A 20,393-nucleotide genomic window follows, 5' to 3' on the forward strand; every position below is an offset into this window, starting at 1 on the left:
GATACCGGCATAATTTACTGAAAAATAAAAGCAATAAATAATATACACCATATTAAGGTACATTTATGTCCAGAGCAAATTCGTTGATTTTCAGTAGCATTGAGTAAAAAGCATAGAAAACTATCTTATGGCGAAGCTTCTAGTCACTTCACGTGTTTTCTTCTTTCTTTTTTTTTTTTCAGAATTTTAATTACCTCTTGAAGAGAGCGAGCTGTATTTGTTTTTTCTTCAAATTTTCTTCTTTTTTTCTTCAAACTTTGAATGAACTCTGGAAGAGGGCGAGCTGTATTTCATTTTTTTTCCCCCTTTCCGCTTCCGTTTTTCACTTCGCCCACATTAGGAGCATGACCAAGGGTCGTTTACGCTCGGGTCGACGGAACTGCCGAAAAGGACGAGGTCACCGCCGGGCGCTACACTCGAGTTTTGCGCCTTTTCGACCGTGCCCAGACTGCCAGCTTCGTATAATTTTTGTTGCGGTCGCTTGTTCGCCCTCTTCTTCCGAGTGTAGGTACTTACTCTACAACCGACGCAATGAATGGCGCTGATTGCGGCCGGCGAAAAGGACGGATCCTTGGCATGTGAACGCGCGCATTCAGAGCGCCCTCGACCGTGATCGTGACCCTGACAGCGCCGACGGAGCAGCAGCAGCGGGGCGACTCGTAAACCGCCGTTGGCAAAGGCGTGAGGGGTAAACAGCTGCGGTGCGCGCGCGAGTCTATACACCACCCTCTCCCATACTACACGCAACACCGAGAGAAAAAAAAGAAAAAAGAAAGAAAGAACGCGCGCAAGTGTGCTTGGTGCGGCTGCTACGCTTAGGTGCGAAGAGTATTTGAAATGCTGCGAGCCAGATACCGCAGAAATGATCCAACGTGTTCGGAGAACCCCCCAGGCTGGAGTAGATTTCAAGTGAGGGAAGGGCTACTCATTACTCATTAGTATTATTATCAGCATATGCACTAATTAATAATTAACTATTAATGAGCTGCGAAGTTTCTCAGAAAACCAAATCGCATTTTTGTTTTTATTTTATTCATGTGGCTAAGCTTAGGAGAGTGCCGACTAGAGAGTATGTATACCTACTCCCCAGAGTCCAGAAGTGATGCGTGTCGCTTGCATTTCAGTGCTTTACGTCCCGTCATGAATTTATTTAACTAACAGAAGTGCACACTATGGAACTTGCACCTTGGATATAGAAACGCATTAATTGACGCTCCAATATCATGCACAGCGCTCGTTTTCCGCGGGACACGCCCTTCGCGAAAGTGCGCGGTGGCACGCAAGTGCGAAAATTGCTTGCAGCGGACAACAACGCCCCGACGCCTTTCAGTGAGGGTTGTCAAGACGGAACAACAGCGCTGAAATTTCTTCGGGGCCAAAGACCGACAGTGAAGAATAAATAACGAATCGTTATACGTAGTACGTGACAGGCAGCACGGGATAGATGCTCATGACACGCCCTTATGATGCGATTACGTGCCAAATATAGTTACTTCCTCAGCAGTTTCTTTTTCAACGTTTTGCGAATTTAACAATGTTGAGAGTTAATTGCACAATGAGTGTTGTATAAAAATATTTGGCGTGCAAGAAATAATTTATTTTTCTTCAAGTTCCCCAACCACGAGGACGCCGGTCATAACCCAACCTGACGACGGCAAACTAGATTTAGGTGTATGTCAACTTATACGCTTAAGAGGCTGGCAAACAACTAAAATTATCAGATACCATTTGATTGCCCTTCCAAATAATAGGATATGCCATGGTTGCAGCATGGTCGTTCCTTAAGATGCATGCTCTATTTATTACAACCTAGTCGTTTAACTCGCTAACTATATACGATTAGTAAAATATTACTTTTTAAACGTGCAAATTCCCTTGCCGTATTTCTCTAGTCATTGGTCATATTTATTATACAGACCAATTATTTTGGCTACGCTCCCCATATACTCGAACCTCAGTCAAAGAACAAAATTCTTTCTAGCTTTTCACGTGTTCTTATGGTGCTTCCATGCCAAAAGATGTTAACCTTGCTGTCCCAGTACCTCAAGCTCCCGAGGAAAAAAAAATAATTAAAAACTGGAATGCGCCACCCTTACGCGACGCGCTTTCACCCAATCTGGCAAAAATATTGCGCTCGTGGTGATAAACGCTTTGTGCGTTTGCGCGCATCTCGGGATTAGAGTGTGACGTACCTCTGGCAGAGTGGATGTGCAGGTCGTACTGGCGACTGGACAGCACCTGCATGCCTCGGCGTACGCACGGCGGCTGCGTGTACGGCTCGTGTACGGGCAGGTGCCGGGGCCTGCCCCCGTTGCCGCTGCCGGTGGGAGACGGAGGCTCGTCGCCATCCAGTCGCCGCTGAGGAGAAGGCGGCGTGGACCGGTGGTGCATCGTCGCGTCTCCTCCCGAAACTCCTCCGTATCGTCGTGTCACACAATCCCGCCTAAAGTCGGCCTCGCCGCAACGCACGCCACCGCCCCGACCACAGGCCGACGACCACCACCACCCATCGATGAAGGAAGGAGTCGGATGCCACGGAAGCGAGGCACTTGCGTCGTGGGTATCGTTGAGAGAACTGCTTGGCTCTACTCTTTATGCAAGCACAACCGCCGACTCGACGAGCACCACCGCAATCCTGAAGGCAGCGCCGATCAAGAAAGCCAAGCTGCGATGGAGAGCGCGTCGTTTGACGACGCTCAGCCGATCGCGGCGCGCGTGTGATTCGTCTAACGTATCAGCCCCGTCTCTTCCGTCAAGTACGACTCATTGAATCAACCGCTCGGAAGCAGACACTAGAGGTGACAATATGCGATCGCATGCAAGGTTGAAAAGGTGTCGTAGCCAGAGGCACTGCCTTCACTTCGCGCGGACACCGGCTTGCCTTCTCTCGCCGTACACGCTGCGGCGCCTCCACTGGCGGCGTCGATCGAAATGCGAGCGCGAACTGCACACCGGGAGCGAAGCGGCACGCTGAGCTTCTCGTGAGCTACGCTTCCGCTTTCCGCCAGCAGCAGGCGCTCTCCGTAGCGCGTCGCAGTCGCCATGGCGACTACGATCACTACGTCACTTTTTCTCTCTCGGCATTCTCCTCTATCGTTCCCTCACTCCGTAATAGACGGCTTATTCTTTTTTTCCTGTTCCTGTAAAGCGGTAGTGGACGCCGTTGCCGCTACCATCCGTTCGTCTGCTAACCCGTTACGTGACCGTAACCGTTCTGGTAAATTGACAACGGCGCGCACGTTAATCATCCTGTCTGTATCACCTTCTTCATGGATGAATGACACACAATGGAAGCGCGACGATCGCTGCCGAGTTTATTCAATCAGCGCCGCCAACACCGCTGCCAGCGATTGCGCGCCGTCTCTCCAGAACAAGGCCGCCGTTGCGGCACCAGCCTTCGCCGTCGCTAGCGGGCTTCCACTCGCCTTTCACTCTCGCTTGCTTGCAACCTTTGCATTCGCTTCTGAATATGTTGACTTTCAAAAGGTCGATGGGAAAGGAGAAAGGGAAGTAGAAATATGGTTCGTTTGTCCTGGCGCGAGCGCTCATACGCAGACTATGGGCGCTTGAGTGTAGCAGACAACGCCTGTCTGAGCAGACTATGCGGCGAAGGCCGCGCGCGCTCGGGTCACGATTACGCGAGCACAGAGAAGAAAAAATAATTATAACAACAAAGAGTTAGAGAGAGGGGAATAGCGATCTAGCTTCAAGGCGAAGCAAAAGCTACAGAAGACAATGGGCTGTGTAGATATTTAGTTGAAACCCCTCTCCGCTGCCCACCACATCACACTTCGCAACTGCACCTGCGTGTTTGCCGTGCGGCTAATGCGCCTAGCTGGGCGTGCTAGGACTAGGCAGCAGGCTGGAGAAAAAAGGCTGCTATAGCGATCAGGAGAGAAAGAAATGAAAATTGTCCTGAACAAACAAGGAAGAAAGAAGAGAGCTCAGAGCCCTAGAGCGCGAACTACACACAACGGATTATCACGAGTGAAAAACGAATTAAAAATACCAATCAACATATACTACAACATATACTAGTGTACATATACATGTACACTAGGAAGAGTGCGTATATCAGTGAACTGAAGAAACAAAACTATAACCTATAGAGGACGGCTGAAGCGGAGAGAAGGCTGTTGAAGTGACTCCTGAGATGACTATAACAAGCTCGACATGTCAGGAGAGTCCAGGCGGCAGCACACAAGTTTCTTTCTTTCTTTCTTTCTTTCTTTCTTTCTTTCTTTCTTTCTTTCTTTCTTTCTTTCTTTCTTTCTTTCTTTCTTTCTTTCTTTCTTTCTTTCTTTCTTTCTTTCTTTCTTTCTTTCTTTCTTTCTTTCTTCAAAGCAAGAATTCTTAGGAGTAAGAGTTAACGACGTCCATTGATGTTTGCAGCTTTTTGGGCACACAGCTCGGATCGAGTTTGTGGGGTATTCACATCGTGTGGCCGGCATGAGGGTGTTTGTGGATTTGCATTCGGGCACGTTACCCGATGGAGCGGACGCCGCAGGCGCCGCCAAAGTACTACATAAAACACAAACCCCTTGTTATAATGACGCGCCGCGGCGGCACGCATTGACATGAGCAAAGGTACCGCCTGGTTGCGGTGACTTCATACACGCGGCCCCCGACGCCGCGTATTTCCATCGCACCTGTCCGTGTACAGAACGAAACAAGCGGAAAAAGAGAAAAGAAATAGAAGTCAGAGCACATGGGGGAGAGTGTTAATCCCTTAGCAACAGCGCACTTCCTTTTTTCCGTGGCGCTGCAAGAGCGGGTGAGTTTGATCAGTCCAGTCAGGCTGGAGAGAGATTATCCCAGATTATCTTGGTCAAGTCCTGTCTGATTTGCTTTGTGCAGAAGGTGCTTCAAGTGCGTCTGTTTTCTCATGTCATTTGTAAGAACTTCGAGGGTCAAAAAGAAATGATTATAGCTAGGTGTTCGAAACGTATATAAGGAAGCGCATAACACAGACGCTTCTTCAATTTTGGTAACGTCTCAATTTCTACGGACTTTCGAATGGCGAAAAGAAAGTCTGCAACGACCAAACGAATACGCACGCCTACATATAAGGAGCCGCACGGTTACGCAACTTGAAGTATTGGTTACTTTCTATTCAATCCAAAGAAAGGTGCCAAACAAACAAGACACTTGCCAACAAATTTTAGAAAGTTTTCTTTTATCTTTCCCCTCTCTTTTTTCAAGGTTGGATGGGCAAAGAGAGATGGAGAAGAAAGAAAGCCAAGTTAGAATAAAGTTGCATTTCGCCACCCCGAAAAAAAAAAAAAGAAAGGAAAAAAAACGAGAGTAAGGAACACAAAGTTTTCGTTTTTCTCAAAGGTCCGGTGGGTTGTCTCGAAGTCATGTGACGCATTTAGAACAGCGCAAGAAACTAAAAAAAAAAAAAACAAAACAAAAAAAAAAAGCTTGTTTGCGCAACTGGAGTGGAGAGAGAGAGATTTCGTGCGAGCCTCCCTGTTAGTGCGAAGGAAGAAAGAAAAAGAAAAAAAAGCTTTGGAGAGGAAGGAGAGGGCGTGCAAGGTCCGGCTGTGGTCTTTCCTGAAGAGAGAGCTTCTATGAAAGGAGGGGTGGAAGGGTTGAGCCATTGGAGAAAGACCAGCGCCCTCTAGATTAGGTGGCATTGGAAAGAACCACTTTCTCTCACTGTTTCCTTAGCTGCTCTGTCCCCATCTCTTTCTCTTTCTTTCGTCCTCTCTCTCTCTTCGCTAATTGCGACGGGCTCCTCGCAGCCCGTTTACTGGCTGTCGCTGACCCACTTCCTGAAACCCCGTCCGTACCGCCGCTAGCGCGCGACGGTAAAGCCCGCCGCTCTCACGCGAAAGAGGAAGGTAGGGTGCTTCGATGTGCGCTGGGCAGCAGCCGATTCAAGCACCCTAGATGAGGGCGTCAGGCAGCGCCATCTGTATTGAGCGTCTGGATATAGCCGACGCCATGAGGAAAAGAATGGGCAGACGAAGTACGAAAAATGAACGGTCTTCTCAGGCGATGCGCGCAACCATGTTGATGTGTACGAACCGTAGTTCTCAAAGGCATCAGAGCAGCTCTATGAAATATTTGACTGTCACAAACTGAGACGCGGATGATTGATTAGCAAATAAAATGTGTTATCAAAGCGCTCACTCATTACTTTTTGTTTGTGTTTTTTTAGGGTGCAATCTCTCGGAGACATGTACGCTATACTTACACAACGCTGCCCTTCGTTCAGTGTTAACAAAGCATTCGTGAGAGTGGCTAATGCTAACTTGGACGTCTGAGCGTTCTATAGCAGTCACCAGAAGTATTGAACCCTTATTCCAGAGCTCACTGACCATACCATTCGTGAGCACCTCAACAGGGAGCGCGCATGGATCAAACATGATCAGCGGTCCAAAATTATGAGTCCCCTGAGTGACATACCATTTGAGGTGTGCCACTCGTCCGTTATATGAGTAGGGCCCTGCTCCTTAAATAGTTGATGAATAAAGAATTTAGGGTATGCATTCCTAAGCGTAAGGATCATAGGACTGCTAATGGCAACGAACGGTCTGACGAGAAGCCAGTGAAATGAAGGAGCATTTAGCAAGCACTAGGCGGACGCAAAACGAAGACGAACAATTCGAGAGCTGACGAAGTGAGAATCACCGCTTCATTCTCAGATGCCTACATATGTTGGCGCAGCACAATCGATTTAGCTTGACCCATGACATGCCATCACCCCCGATATGGTTACGTGGTATAGTTCCGGGCTCTAATATGACCCGGCGAGGCTTTCTTTAAAGGTAGGATAAGAGGCAATCCAAATCAACAATTTTTGAACAGGACGATGATCGAAGCAGAGACTGGTTTGGACTCCAGGCCACTCTAGACAACATGGAAATGAGGCTGCGGGCAGGGTTCCTCGGTGGTATGCTATCACACATCCCCTCCCTAGATCCAAAAAACTTGTTACCGTCCTAGAATGGAATTCTGAGACTCTAGATACAAGCAAAGTTTATCCACACAAAATCCAAAACTCAATAAAGGATTCTACAGCCAATAGCCCGAAAAATCCCGGATAATAATAATTGTCCAAACATCTACACACTATGCCGAACGTATCCCACACATCGCACACCTAGATGCCACTGAAGTGATGAGGCAGCTACGCTAATCACATGACATGGAGCTTCCACCACAACATCAATATACTCCTAATTAAATTAAAAAAAATAAAAAAAAGCTACGCAGCAGCAGTGGGCGCTGTCCAGCTCGGGCCTGGATAACCAGTTGAAGCTGGTGGACCAGGCTATCAGCAGCAAACTCTGCGGGGGCCGTCAAATAGTACCTCCCATACAGCCAACCTTTTGAATTTTACTTAATAAATGTTTTCGGCTGATTGGTGAACTGTAGTGCGGATGTGTTGGGTTCTTCGTTAAAAAGTCGGTAATAGAAATCGCTCAACTAACATATTTATACTTAGGCGTCTGGGGTGCGGAACTATAAATTTTCCACGTTCTTTTAGCTGATCTTGATCGAGAGTGCGCCCACTTCTTTGACATGTATGCTCCCCAATCAGCTTAGTTCCACGTCACCGACCCATTTCCTGGCCAGATCGCCTTTCTACTGTACCTCCGAGCTGGTTAATTCGTTCTCACCATTCATTCTCATTGCACACGTTCGCCACTCGTGCCCTAAATTGATGCTTGTTCTGAAAAATAACGACATCAGAGAGCCATAAGGGACATATGCCGCCATACACGATGCTGTCTCCCACTTTCTTACGCCTTTTGTTAGGCAGCCATTACTCTGCTGACAGAGTACTACAGGACATCCAAATCTATAGCTCCGGCGATATTTCTCCAGCTAGGTCACGTGATTCTAGCCGCTACTATTGTCACCGCTATAGAACAGCAATTGGGGAACGTTTCGTAGCGACAGCTGTCAAAGGCACGTTTCCTGGCTCCGCAACGTGGGTGTAACACAGCGCCAAGCTGGCATGACAACGCGAAGAGGCGCATCAACACATAAAGCCGCACGCAGCTTGCGACGCTCTGTGGTCCGCATGCAATGACGTCACGCATGACGTTGTTGCAATGCACCATTCTGTGTGGTCCGAACACAATGACGTCAAGTGCACTCTAACAGAGGAGACAAATAACAGCAAATAAGACATTATCTTCACAGCATCAAGAAACCGTGGTCTGATATCGTTCTACAGAAAGGTAAGGTATAGAAATATTTTTGTTATGGCCAAGGCGTTCAGAACTATCATACTATCATAACGTTCTCCTTAAATAATATTTAATTAAATTATACCTTTTCGGAAGCGATGAGTAGTTGATTTCGGGTCTGCTTTCGCGAGAGGGTAGCGCCAGGATGGTGATTAAAAAGACACTGCATAGCCCCTTTCCGAAATTTTCGTCTAATTATGGAGCTCCCAATAACTGTTCACTGACGCGGCATTGAGTGCGAATGTGAGTCGGAAGACTAGTAAAGAAATGAGTGGCATGCGAAATGCGTAGTCCTATACTGAAACGACTCCTACAGGGGTGTATCGTCGGACGCACAGAATGGTTTGTTGTGATCATCACCGGTACCCCCTCCCCGACACACCTTCATTTTTCCGGACGATCATCCTTGTAGTCCCCGTAAAGGCAAACTGGACGGATGGAGTGGAAGAAGCACGAATAGAAGAGGACGACTTAGTAGAATTCTGGCTCCAGAAATGCTTCGACCACTGGAGTTTCTGTGACGGGCTAAGTATACGGCGTTTCAGGCTTATTGCCTCAAGCGGCTGTCACTGTACACAGCCTTTAATCTTTGCCTCCGTGCCTGCCATTCCCTGCGAAAGCACCGACGCTCATTTTTTATTTCCAGTCGCCGTTAACCGACGGGGTGTCTGGGCCAACAGCATGGCGGGGAAGGCTCTCCCGCTATGTCGCGAGGGGGTACCGGATGGGGTGGTGTGAAAAAATGGGCGGGCGTTTCTAGAACGTTCTTTGGAATCCACAGTGAAGAACAAAAGTACGAAGAAGTAAGAAAGAAAACTAGAAACACAGAAAGAACGTCACCTAGTCTAGTCGAAAAAATAAAAAAAAAAGAACCCTTAAAACAAAGAAAGCAGGAAGAAAGAAAGAAGGAAGGAGGCGAAGATGGAAGGAGTGAACGAGTATAATAAAGAAAAAAGAAAAAACGCACGTGAAACCGGAGGAGAAATGTTTATGTTGCGTCACGTGGAGGACCAAGATCCGAGGCCAAGGTCGTCAATAGATTGCGAAAGAATCCGCGCACCCGGTACTGTTCCTACCGCTAGCCGGCAGCGTTGCTGAGCGGTGCCTTTGTGAGTCGGCGATATAAAAATAGCGACCTTAACATCGGAAAGCCCGGTGGTCGCTCGATGGCTCGATGTTCGAAAGAAGGGTAAAATCGCGCGTGTGGGAGCTTCTTTTTGCTGGATCAAGTTCCGGCAAGCCGTGTAACCTTGCACGGATTGTTTTTGGCAAATAGAATCGAGAAAGCAAGAAATCATGTACTGCAAGAGTAGTAACGTTGTTTTTGGGTAGAGATTTGAAATCATGGTGAAACTCTGGAGTTGTGAAAGTAATGTGACCACCGATAATGGTTAAATCGTGATGTACGGTTACCCAGGTAGGCATATACACGAAGCGGACCCCGTTACTTGGGATTACATCAAGCCAGACATGGCAGTAAGTATATTATTGTTCTGCGATAGCATCAAATTCATTCACGATTTGGTAATCTCTAACGTCATGAATTGCCTTCGCGGTGCATTGACTGGTAATGCAATAAATTTCTTCGGGAAAATAATTTCACACAAGAATTACTACCTTCAGAATTGCACTATAATTTCGCCACCATTGTTTTGGTTTTTGTAGCCGCAAAGCGGGCCGAACATTCTGAAATTATTTCGTCGCTCAGATCAAGACGCTTAATTCTGGGAGCTGTCGCCAGATGTATCTGTTTGTATATATGCGTCGAAATGAAAAGGTAACTGCGTTAGTTATGGGAAGTAATATACATTGTAATGCCGCTGCTTTTTTTTTTCTCTCAACTGTAAATAGCAATTAATTACATTTGCATGATTTTCACAGGAATTTACAAGAAGTGTAATGAATTTTTGTAATTTTTGTTATCTTCGCGGTGAGCTAAATCATGTGCACTGTTAAGTACACGTAAAAAATTGGAGCGCCCAATTAGATTGGTGCTGATTGGATGAGACAGTGTTTTCTTTCGCTTGCCAATCTGTTCTAACTCTGGTTCTGTACCAATTCTGTTTCTATTCCATACAACTAAACAGTAAATTCCAGTTCTGATTCCATCGTTTGTTTTCTTTTTTTCTGATCAATATAATTATTCCACTTCTGTTTTTAAACAGTTCACTTATTTATGTTTGGTGAGTTGTCTTACAGCCCCTCTTCACCGTATAAGTGTGTCTGATTACTCGAGGCCTACATATTTGATCACGTTAACATTTAGATGGCGCGATCTCGTCAGCACCCACCAGATAGTGCCACTCCCGACTTCTTTTCATGCGGGAAGATTCATCCATGGATCAGTGCGTGCACTAGCCGGATATTGTATGTAATATTTGGTACCGGCCCATTAATTGACTAGAGTAACAATATTTTGACTACCGCAATAATACAGCAGTTTTAGAAGGCGACGTGACACATAGCAAGTACACTTCGTGCATCTAGCTGTTTCTGAAAAAAAAAAGGGGGGGGGGGGGGGGGGGGGGGCACAGCTTTGCACGCCGAATAAATTTAAATGCCAAATTAATGTGAAAGCCTGCCGATAATTCGACTGCACTAATCGAATGAAATGTCCAGAAGTTTAGAATCGACAGTCTATCCAAATCGATCTTGAGGTAGCAGCGCGGAACGTGGAGGGGAGCACAAGATTAGAAAACGACACAACGAGCGCTGATGCATAACCAACAAGCCCAAGCTGCTATTCCGGCTATCCAAATGGGTTAACCGACGGCGAACAAATTTCATGTACAGGTTTGCAGTTCTGGAAACAAGACGGGCAGTCTACTTAACCATGTCGTCGTCCATGAGAGCAGTGCGAAAGCAATTTCTTATGCACGCTAGGTGTCATCATGTAGTTGCCTAGCTCCATAGAACTAGACGCCTACGTGTCTCGCTCTGCCTTCGAGGGAGGCGAGCATCGCACACGCCGTATGCAAAACAGCAGACCCACGCAACGGAGAAGCCTACATTCTCGAGTTTAGTGCGTGACTCGTCCCCGTGGCATTTTACTGTTCCTAAGGCCCGCAGGCTCTTTGATAAATTTCGTTTCCTTTTGATACAGCTTGCAATGTTTTTTCTGCTTCGCGTAAGTAAAATTTGACATTGACAACTACCGCCATCTTTCACTTGCCAGTAGCGAACAACGTGTAACTCAGTGGGGATGCTTTCACTTGTAATTGTGAGAATACTATACACTCTGCGATGCCATATGCTGTGAGGACATATCGATTTTGAAGGGCTACTTTTCGCACTCGCTGCAAAGCCGGAGTTTGAAGTGGTCCTGGGTCACAGAGACTATCCTTTACAGCAATACAGAAAATCACTTGCGCGTGGCTAGCATTCTCAATGTCGAGTCACGGCCGCGCAGTGCACCTCTACTGAGCGGCCGCGGTCGAATGTTCCGCGCTAGGCTGTCGAAGACGGAAGCCGTTCAAGCCAAAAGCACTTTTCTGATTTCCGTACCTGAATATGCGTCCTATACCAACCCGTAAAACAAGACATAGACGTCATTGAACATAGCTCTTTCCACGTCTGGTCACCCCGTGCAATTCCTTGCCTGTTACATTGTCACAGTTCCACTCGCACTCCCCCTTCCCTCTCCATCATTTTTTACTGCGTGAAGCAAGTGACCAGGGTCCCATTGCCATGGTCACCCCGTGCAATTCGCACTCTCCCTTCCCTCTCCATCACTTTTCACTGTGTGAAGCAAGTGACCAGGGTGCAATTGCCATGGTCACCCCGTGCAATTCGCACTCTCCCTTCCCTCTCCATCACTTTTCACTGTGTGAAGCAAGTGACCAGGGTCCCATTGCCATGGTAACCCCGTGCAATTCGCACTCTCCCTTCCCTCTCCATCACTTTTCACTGTGTGAAACAACTGACCAGGGTCCCATTGCCATTGTCAGACTTCTGCACCAGTAGACTCGCTTAAGTTAGCATTTAAAGCGGCAGTTTTGAAGGTATCGCTCTCCAGAAAATTAGGTGCCGGCGTCGGTGTCGGAGGCGAAAATCACAGGCAAGCTTTTGGCAGGCATTAGTTGTCAGGTGACGTGGACGGCCAGTGATTGGTCGTCGGATTTTGTGACGTCATGAGACCACGTGCTCCGGCTGCTCATTTCAGATGGGTGGTTGAGAAGAGACCCGTCCGTACGAGTTGCTTGTAGCAGGGCTTTATCCAGGTGATCTTTCACGCCATGTGGTAACCTTACAACGGTATATAGTAAACTGCGTGTGAGAGATAATCGAGACACAAATTGAGGAATTAGTGATTAAGCGAGTAGATATGTGCGTTTACGCGAGCGCGAAAGGAGCCGCAGGCTGGAGTCATTAAAGCATTATCGCGTTATGGCTTTTGAGTGCGAAGCTTAAGGGATCCCCCCAATTATATATATATATATTTTTTCTCTCTTAGACTGCCGTCGCTAATCAAATGCAAAAATAATGTCAAAGACCTTTTCTCCAGTTGCGCTGCAGAATAAAACCTGCTCGGAGGAAAACACGTCTTAATAGGCACCTCCATATGCTCCCAAAGTGCTTCCCCACCAGCATACGTTTGTTGCTAATCAGAATGTAAATATTTCACGACTGGGGATAATGTTGTGGGGAAATGAGAGGGGTTCGGGGCGTCCCATCTTGAGAAAGTTTTAGGGAAAGCAACCCCCTCCCCCCTCCCCCGTTCGGGAATCCCTGCAGCCCTTTATATTAGGGTTCTATTCCGCGTGTATCAGCTCGCATCTAATTGCCTGCACTCCTGAAGCTAGCGATACGTCCCTGTCGTTTTACTTCCAGAACCAGACATCAGCTGGCAGCACAAGATGAAGAAATTCAGCAAATTAGTCGAAAGAAAGCTTAAAGGTAAGCCTACTTGATGAAACGCTACCCGATTCAAAACATTGCAAAAAAAAAGGGGGGGGGGGGTGAGCGGGAAACAATAAAAGAAAGGAAGGAAGGTTGCCATGACGACAGAACAAAGAGAACAATGCGGATACATGAACGCAGTTTGGGCACAGCAGCACATGAATTGTCTAATAGAATATTCGTTCATGGCTGATAATTCAGTTTTTAAATAAGTTTTTCTTCTTTAAAGGGACGCGGTGACGGCGCTTAATAAGGAAGAAACCGCTCTAATCTAGACTGGAGCTTTCATAGGTCAGAAATTCAAATCAATAAAATACGGGTGCACGCCGTCAGTGGCCGATATCGGGAGTAAAATAAATGTGTCAACAACGAATTTAAAATTTTAAATTCAGGTATCTCAGCCATGAATGCCCTTTTTTGACACCGGACAAACGTCAACACTCAACAGAGAGGGAACCAATTCTTGCTGAGACCAGCATTTCGATGTAGCTGTCCTCATTGTTCCTCTAGGCTGAAAATTTGCCGCTGCATTACATGTCCCATTTTGTCTTGAATTTATGCTCCATTAAGGCATCTCCTGTAGATGACGCTAGGCATAAATCGTCCCATAACAAGCGTTAAAAGCCAGCCTCTTCGTATTCACTGTATATTTGCGAATAGGGACTGCAAACGTCCAATTAGATCAACTAATTCTGTCATATAGTAAGAGCTGATATTGAGATAGTGGGTGTAACTTTCCAAAATATTCGAAAGCACCGCCACCATGCGGATAATGAGCCTACATGGCAAAATTACTTTTAAAAAGGAATTAAATTACATTACTAATTACTTTGCTGAAAATCGCGGAAAAGTAATTAAATTACATTGCTCATTACTGCTCCCCAAAAGTAATGAAATTACATCACAATTACTTCTACTGAGTAATTCAATTACTTTGAAATTACTTTCTAGTTTTCATAAATGTAAAAACTAAGTAAAGCTATTAAACAAAACAACAACTTGTTCTCCAGAGATTTCTAGTTGACTATAGTTCTGCTCAATTCTGTCTCCTTTTGCCAATCCGTTACGCTGGCTTCGAATTGCAGCACGTCCTTCCTGCTTTCGCGCACTCTACTTTGTTGCCTATTGAAGGAGTGATGGCGCACTGTAGTAAAAGTTATTTCGAGAGGAATTAATTACTTTGCTGCGAAATTACTACCAAAAAAGTAATTTACTACATTACTAAATTACAAATCTGAAAAAGTAATTCGTTATGTTACAAATTACAGAAAAAAGTAATAAAATTACAGTAATTTCATTACTGTAATTCAATCACTGCCATGTCTGATAATGAGAGAAGACGGCGGAGTCAATTTTGTGGGCACTGTTCAAAAAGACATCTTCACTACCACGCATGGTATACCGGTGGTACATATGCGCTCTTCAAGCAAGCTCAGCGGCCGGCTCTCGGTCTGTTCGTTCCTGAGGTGCACGAAGGAGGAGGAAAGGATACACTTCTTCTCTTCTTCCCCACTGACACGCATTTCACTCGCGGCTTTCTCCGTGCGTGATTTACGGCCGTCGAACGCGAAAGTAGCGCTTACTCTCTCTTTCCACAGGGAACGGATACGGAAACAGCGCCGGCGTAGCAGTCGCGGAATGCTGGCGAGAACGCAGGAGCTTGCGAGTGGGACTTCGAACGAAGGTTGCAACTCGTGCCCTTGGGAAGATGCTGCTCCAAACGGCGGCGTCGGAGGCGGAGACAGCGGCCGAAAGAAAGAGGAGAGAGACGAAACAATAAAAGCAAAATAAAATGCAAAGGAAGGAAAGAAACCCAGTCGAAAAAACTACAGAACCGTGTCAAAAATACGACAAAATATTCTGTAGTTCTGTCGTAAAGGTCAGCTTTTATTTGTAGCTCTAGAGTACTTTCCTAGTTCTGTAGTAGCTTTCTGTTGTCTGTAGTTCTGTAGCACTTTTCTGCCATAACTACAGAAAATTCTGATGTCACTACAGAAGGTTCTGTTGTCACAACAGGATTTTTGTCAAAAAACCGCAACAGAAATTCTGTCGTAACAACAAAAAAGTTTCTGCATTTTTTTCCGACTGGAAAAAAAAAAAAGAAATATAGTAGTGAGGAAATAAAAAGAAGATAGTAGGAGCAAACGTGCAAGTGACGGGGTGGAGCTGTGTAAGTGTGAGCGAAAGCCTCTGTGTAAGTATTTTTCAGGAGGGTGTTTATGTAGGCCAGTTGGTGATACATTTGGAAATTACAACCGCCGTGCCTCCCTCTGTCCTGTGTCTGCTGCGGTTTTAATTTCCAATTGTGGTTCAGCTATCTTTCGCACCTGTTTTTCGCCACGTAATGTACCAACATGTAGTTGCAGTATAGTCAACGTTCCCTCGTAGCCTGCAGTGCGTTGCCAGAGCAGGTCAGCATCTACGCGTTGGACCATTGGCGACCCATTAAAAGGGACGCCGAGTCTCTTTCGATTTTTTTTTCTCATTAAAGCTATTTCTTCAGTAAAACTCACATTTTTTTTTTTTTTTAGCCTTTGTTGGTTTTTGTTTTCTAGCAAAGGGCCCGTTTTTGCTGTCAGAAGATTGCCCTTTAAAATTTGCCCACTACTCGATTCAAAATCGTGACGTCTATACTGTAAATAACTCCTTGGTCAACGTTTCTAAATGATTGGCAATGTAGTCTAACCTCTGATATCCGTGCTCCCGTCCCCTTGAAGAAAAAAACAATAAACTGCATCGGTACGCGGTTGTTTACTTGCGAAGTCGGCCTATGATGAACACACACGCATTTGATTTATTGAATTTTTCTACTTCACAAAAGCTCCTGTTTCACCCTCTTTCTCGTTAAAAAGCGATAATCTATATCTATCAGTGCAGTAGTAGTAGTAGTAAGTGGTTATACATTAAATAAATATTATCAAAAGCAGAAGAAAAATACGTTTTCCGGCTCCGGTATCTGCTAATATATGAAGCACCTGAACTGGGGCGGCGGAAATAAAGGGATAGTAAGGAATCGGTAGGGTAAATCAAATAGGTGACTGACAGGAAGAAAGAACTCGGTATATAGGATAAAAATAAAAATAAAGGCATGTATCCAATGCAGCCCAACTTGAATTTGTCCCGGCCGACTGGTCCTTAAAATTGAGTGTATTGATAAGTTTTTTAATTTTCTAAATTACAGTATCTCAAATAAATCGTTGATCTAAAGTTGGCTAAAAAATTCTGGTACCATAACATTAAAATTAGCTAGTCCACGAAATTTGTTCTCGCAGCAGTCGGATGGGTCGGAACGGGATGAGCGTCCTCGATAAGCCCCTTGGTAGTAGGGGCAAACCGTACAAGATTATCGCGGTATTTACGCTCAACACGCCTGATAAGAAGCCACAGGGAGTCCAGTAGTTCCATGGCGGTATAGCATCTGCACATCCTGCTGGACAGCCGCAACCGCTTGCGACTTACTGCTGAAAGAACAGCAAGGGAGCGGTGTTGTCGAAGGGCACGAGCCGTCTTGTTTGAAGGAGGGACGGACGTCGCCTTTCGGCCACGTCCCGTCTTAAACCGGAGCGGCAGTTTTAGCGTAGACAGTGTTGCGCGAATCCTTGAACGTCGATTTCCTCCTGTGACGTCAGGCCCTCAGTGTTGACAGGGAAGCAAAAGCACCGAGGGGGGAGCTTCCGAAATTATCGTCTCGGACGGACGCCACCATCGGCCCGGCAGCGGAATTCCGGTCTCCCATTCGTTTTTCTTTTCTTTTTTTTTATTCTGGTAGCCAGTCGGCGCTGCTTTCTTATCTCTAGCTCAGGTGTGCCCTTTTAGTTGTAATCTGTACTTAAGTGTAAAAAACAGAGAAACTGGGATGAATTTTTTTTTTTTCATGCTTGGTTGGGAAGGGTTGCCGATCAAATGAAGAAGCCTTTGTCTATTAAGGGAACAAACCTTGCTGTTGTATAACGCTCATAGTAATTCCTTTCTTACTGCTCTGCCGTTGATTGTTCCTGGGCTTGCTTCGATAATTTTAAGGGACAACATAGTGTTTCCTCAACATTTCAGATCTGAGAAATTGGCGGCACAACACATGCCACGCGTCACTGGCCACGCGTTGTGTACGGGATCATGCAATGTAAAAATTACGAGGCACTTTAGCGACTAAAGAAGTGAAAGGCGAAAGCCTGAGTGCCGCATTCTGCTATGCAACTGGCACTTAATTAATTAATTAAGCATTAGTTAATTATTAAAGTAATTAGTCATTAAGTAGGTAATACTTATTTAATTAGTCAATAATTTATTATTCAATATTCAGTTAATTAATGAATTACTTATTTGACCACCAATTATAATTAATAATCAATTCGTAATTGATTATTGATTGACATATGGCCATATAAGGCACGCATTACCGCATGCTGTGGTGGTGCTCTATGATTGGTCGATACCTCTATGACGTCATCCCGCCGCGGCCAATCAGAGCCGCCGCAAAAGCGGAACACATTTTGTCCACGACAGCATGAGCCATTAAAGGCTTTCGTTTTAAAATTGCGTATATGGCATAAGTGTCGAGGTATAGCCCGTAAATAAATGTGCCGGTTTACCCACTCTATTGTAGCTGTCTAGCCGGAAGAACCAGAAAGCAAGAAAAACTGGCAGCGTTATAAGTTCGGCGACTGAGCTGAGCGTGAACGCGAATTTAGATATGAAAATATTTATGCGGATGAGTTTAAGCCCTAATAAAACCCGCAGTGTCCTTTGATCTATTCTAGGATTCATTCAGTTGTTTCGAGTCACAATTGTTGACGAGTATAGAGGAGGGAGCCGGAAGTTGATGCGCTATTATGTAGCGCATGGGCAACAGACAAGTTCGCGCACAAGATAATGCTATGGGGGCTTTATTGCCTCAGTTCTTGAGAGGTTTCTTCAAGAGAGCCGTGCCTTAAGAGACGCAGCTTACGCTGAAGAAAATCCGGGAAGCGTATTGCCAAACCATATCCCGTAGGAGCACTCGAGCAGATGACGCTCTGGCGCATGATTCCGTTCTCTGAACGGTAAGGTCCTCTCGGCAATGTCACCTGGCGACAATTATAGCGGAAATATTGTCATAAGGAATAAGAGCCAGCCGTTCGTATCGCTTATGCCTGTATTGTTTGAATTGTTGTCTGAGAAGGCAATAAAGACTCAAATTCTGTGGTGCATTGTATTAATACTTCATATATCTCAGTACTCAAAACATCTATTCGAATCCCCTGATTGCAATTTTTCCGAATTTTTTTTTACAATTCACAGCATTAAAATAAATTGCTAACAACTTTCCTGGGATGCGTTCCCGTTTAGGCTGAATTATGTGATGCTTTTGGTTCTTAATAGCCGAAAAACCAGCCGTGAACAGAACCATGAGGTGACGGTACGACAACGGCTACACTATGCAACTACCTTTACCATAATCATTTCCTGCCTTTAGTGAGTGTAGTTACCTTTAGGTTGCGTTCAAGACACCTTCCAGCAGCAATCGCCGTTTAACTCACTGAGAGCGTCGTGTCCTCGAGTGCTCCTACGGGATATGGTTTGGAAATACGCTGCCGGGGAAGGCACCAAAATGTCTGCATTCAATTTAATTCGAATGGTAAACGCTCAAAGTCCGCACACCATCACGTGAGTATATGTTTTCCCTGCGAGTGAACGGTACAGATAATGGTTGTTATCCTCGGTTCCTTCTCTTTTTTTCCTGTCTTTTAAGGTGCGAAAAATTCGCCCGCTGCGGTCATGTTGACATTCGTTGGCAATATGCGATACTCCGCTGGAGCGGCTAACGAATAGGAACATTACGTTCACAGGAAACGGAGAGGATCGTACGGTGCAATTTTCGCAACTTGACGTGCCGCGAGTGCACGTCTACACCTCCAAACTGCCGAGTGCTGCGCGTCACCGATTGGCGAAGGAAACGCGCGAGACGCCGCTCTGTACCGCAGTAGAGGCTACGTAAGCGTCGCTGCCGCCTACTCGTCAGCAGCCCGGCGTGGAAGACCTATCCCTCAACGCCGGTGGCGACCCATACTGAAGCATCCGTCTCAAAAGAAGACTCTCCCTCCAGTCTCCAACTCTCTGCACCGGGTGCCATAACGGCAAGAAAGTCGGGAGAGGGGGCGAAGTAAAGAAAGGAGGGTGTGTCTAAGTATAGCTAGGCCTGCAGGCCGGACGCAGGGCCCAACGCGTCCCCCGGAATAGCCAGCCGCAGAGCTAACGCGGGAGACACCGACCATCTTCCAGGCTCCAGCCATCCCGGAGAAGCAGCCATAGCTCTTCCGGAGCTCGAAAAGAAGGGAGAGGGGAGGGTACAGTACGAGTAGGTGGAGGAGAGAGAGAGCACCGTGGAATGCTCCGACGTTGCCGCGTGGTCGCCAGCGCCGTCACCGTTGACGCCGAGGCGTCGGCCACCTCGGCGACTGTCCGCCGCCGCACTCTGAATTCTCCCGATGCATATCGAGTGACCAGCAGCTCGCGCCCGTGCCAAGTGAGGTTATACGCGGCGCGCCGGCGGGATACAAATTCTAGTTAACGTTTTCCGTCTCCGACACCTACGCGGCGCCTTAGTTTAGATTGAGTCTCAAAAAAGAAAAATGTCTGGTGGCACTGAAGGTGTCGCCAAGAAGTGTTCGCATGAAAAGGAAAAATAGGCGAATGGCGATTATGCGATGACTGTGAATGCACGGACCAAAATGCAGCCAAACATTTCGTACTCATTTCCGCCAGTTATAGTATAGAGTCGTGTCACGCTGACTACTTATAACTGGTTCGTGAAATTGTCAATTTCTATCGGCACTGGGTTAGACACAGCGGAGTCACAGAGCAGCCCCGTATATGACGTCACAGAGGTTCCAAATATTTGGAAATAAATTCAGGTTTTGGTAAGCATATCATCGGTGTCGTTACGATCATTCGGTCGTCACGTCTAACGTGACAAATGGACAATAAATGGACCGCATAAGACTTCAAAAATATATATGAAAAAAAAATTAAAATGGCTACATGAAATAGCACATGAACATTTCGCTGCGAGGATCTTTTCAGGGAGGCTCTAAGCATGCACCCGCTCTCGAGCAAAGCATTAAAGAAATAAAAATGGCCGATATAATAAAAACGAACGCCCGCCGACATCTGGTGCAGGGTTGATATTAAGCGATATTCTGGCACGGACCGAGACCTGGCAGCCATCTGCGATGACGCGCCTTCCATGATGGTCACGAAAGACGCCGAATATAAATTTCAAGGTTTTTCTATTTACGAGGGAGCGCTTTC

At 46.2% G+C, this 20,393-nt stretch overlaps 1 protein-coding gene across 5 annotated transcripts in view; it reads right to left on the bottom strand.

The window, feature by feature from the left end:
• Positions 1-20,393, bottom strand: part of LOC146176259 (uncharacterized) — a 326,256-nt gene that overhangs the window by 297,252 nt on the left and 8,611 nt on the right. The window contains exon 1 of one of the 5 annotated variants that reach the window (XM_084582579.1): positions 2,193-2,928. The exons of the other annotated variants lie outside the window; for them this stretch is intronic. Coding sequence (XP_084438705.1) covers positions 2,193-2,391 — 199 coding nt within the window. The 5' untranslated portion in view covers positions 2,392-2,928. Of the gene's footprint in view, positions 1-2,192; positions 2,929-20,393 lie in introns of those variants that run through there. 5 annotated transcript variants of the gene reach the window in all.

This window comes from Amblyomma maculatum, chromosome 10, assembly GCF_055883805.1.
Source record: "Amblyomma maculatum isolate TAMU_Amacu chromosome 10, ASM5588380v1, whole genome shotgun sequence".
Lineage (NCBI taxonomy): Eukaryota > Metazoa > Arthropoda > Arachnida > Ixodida > Ixodidae > Amblyomma > Amblyomma maculatum.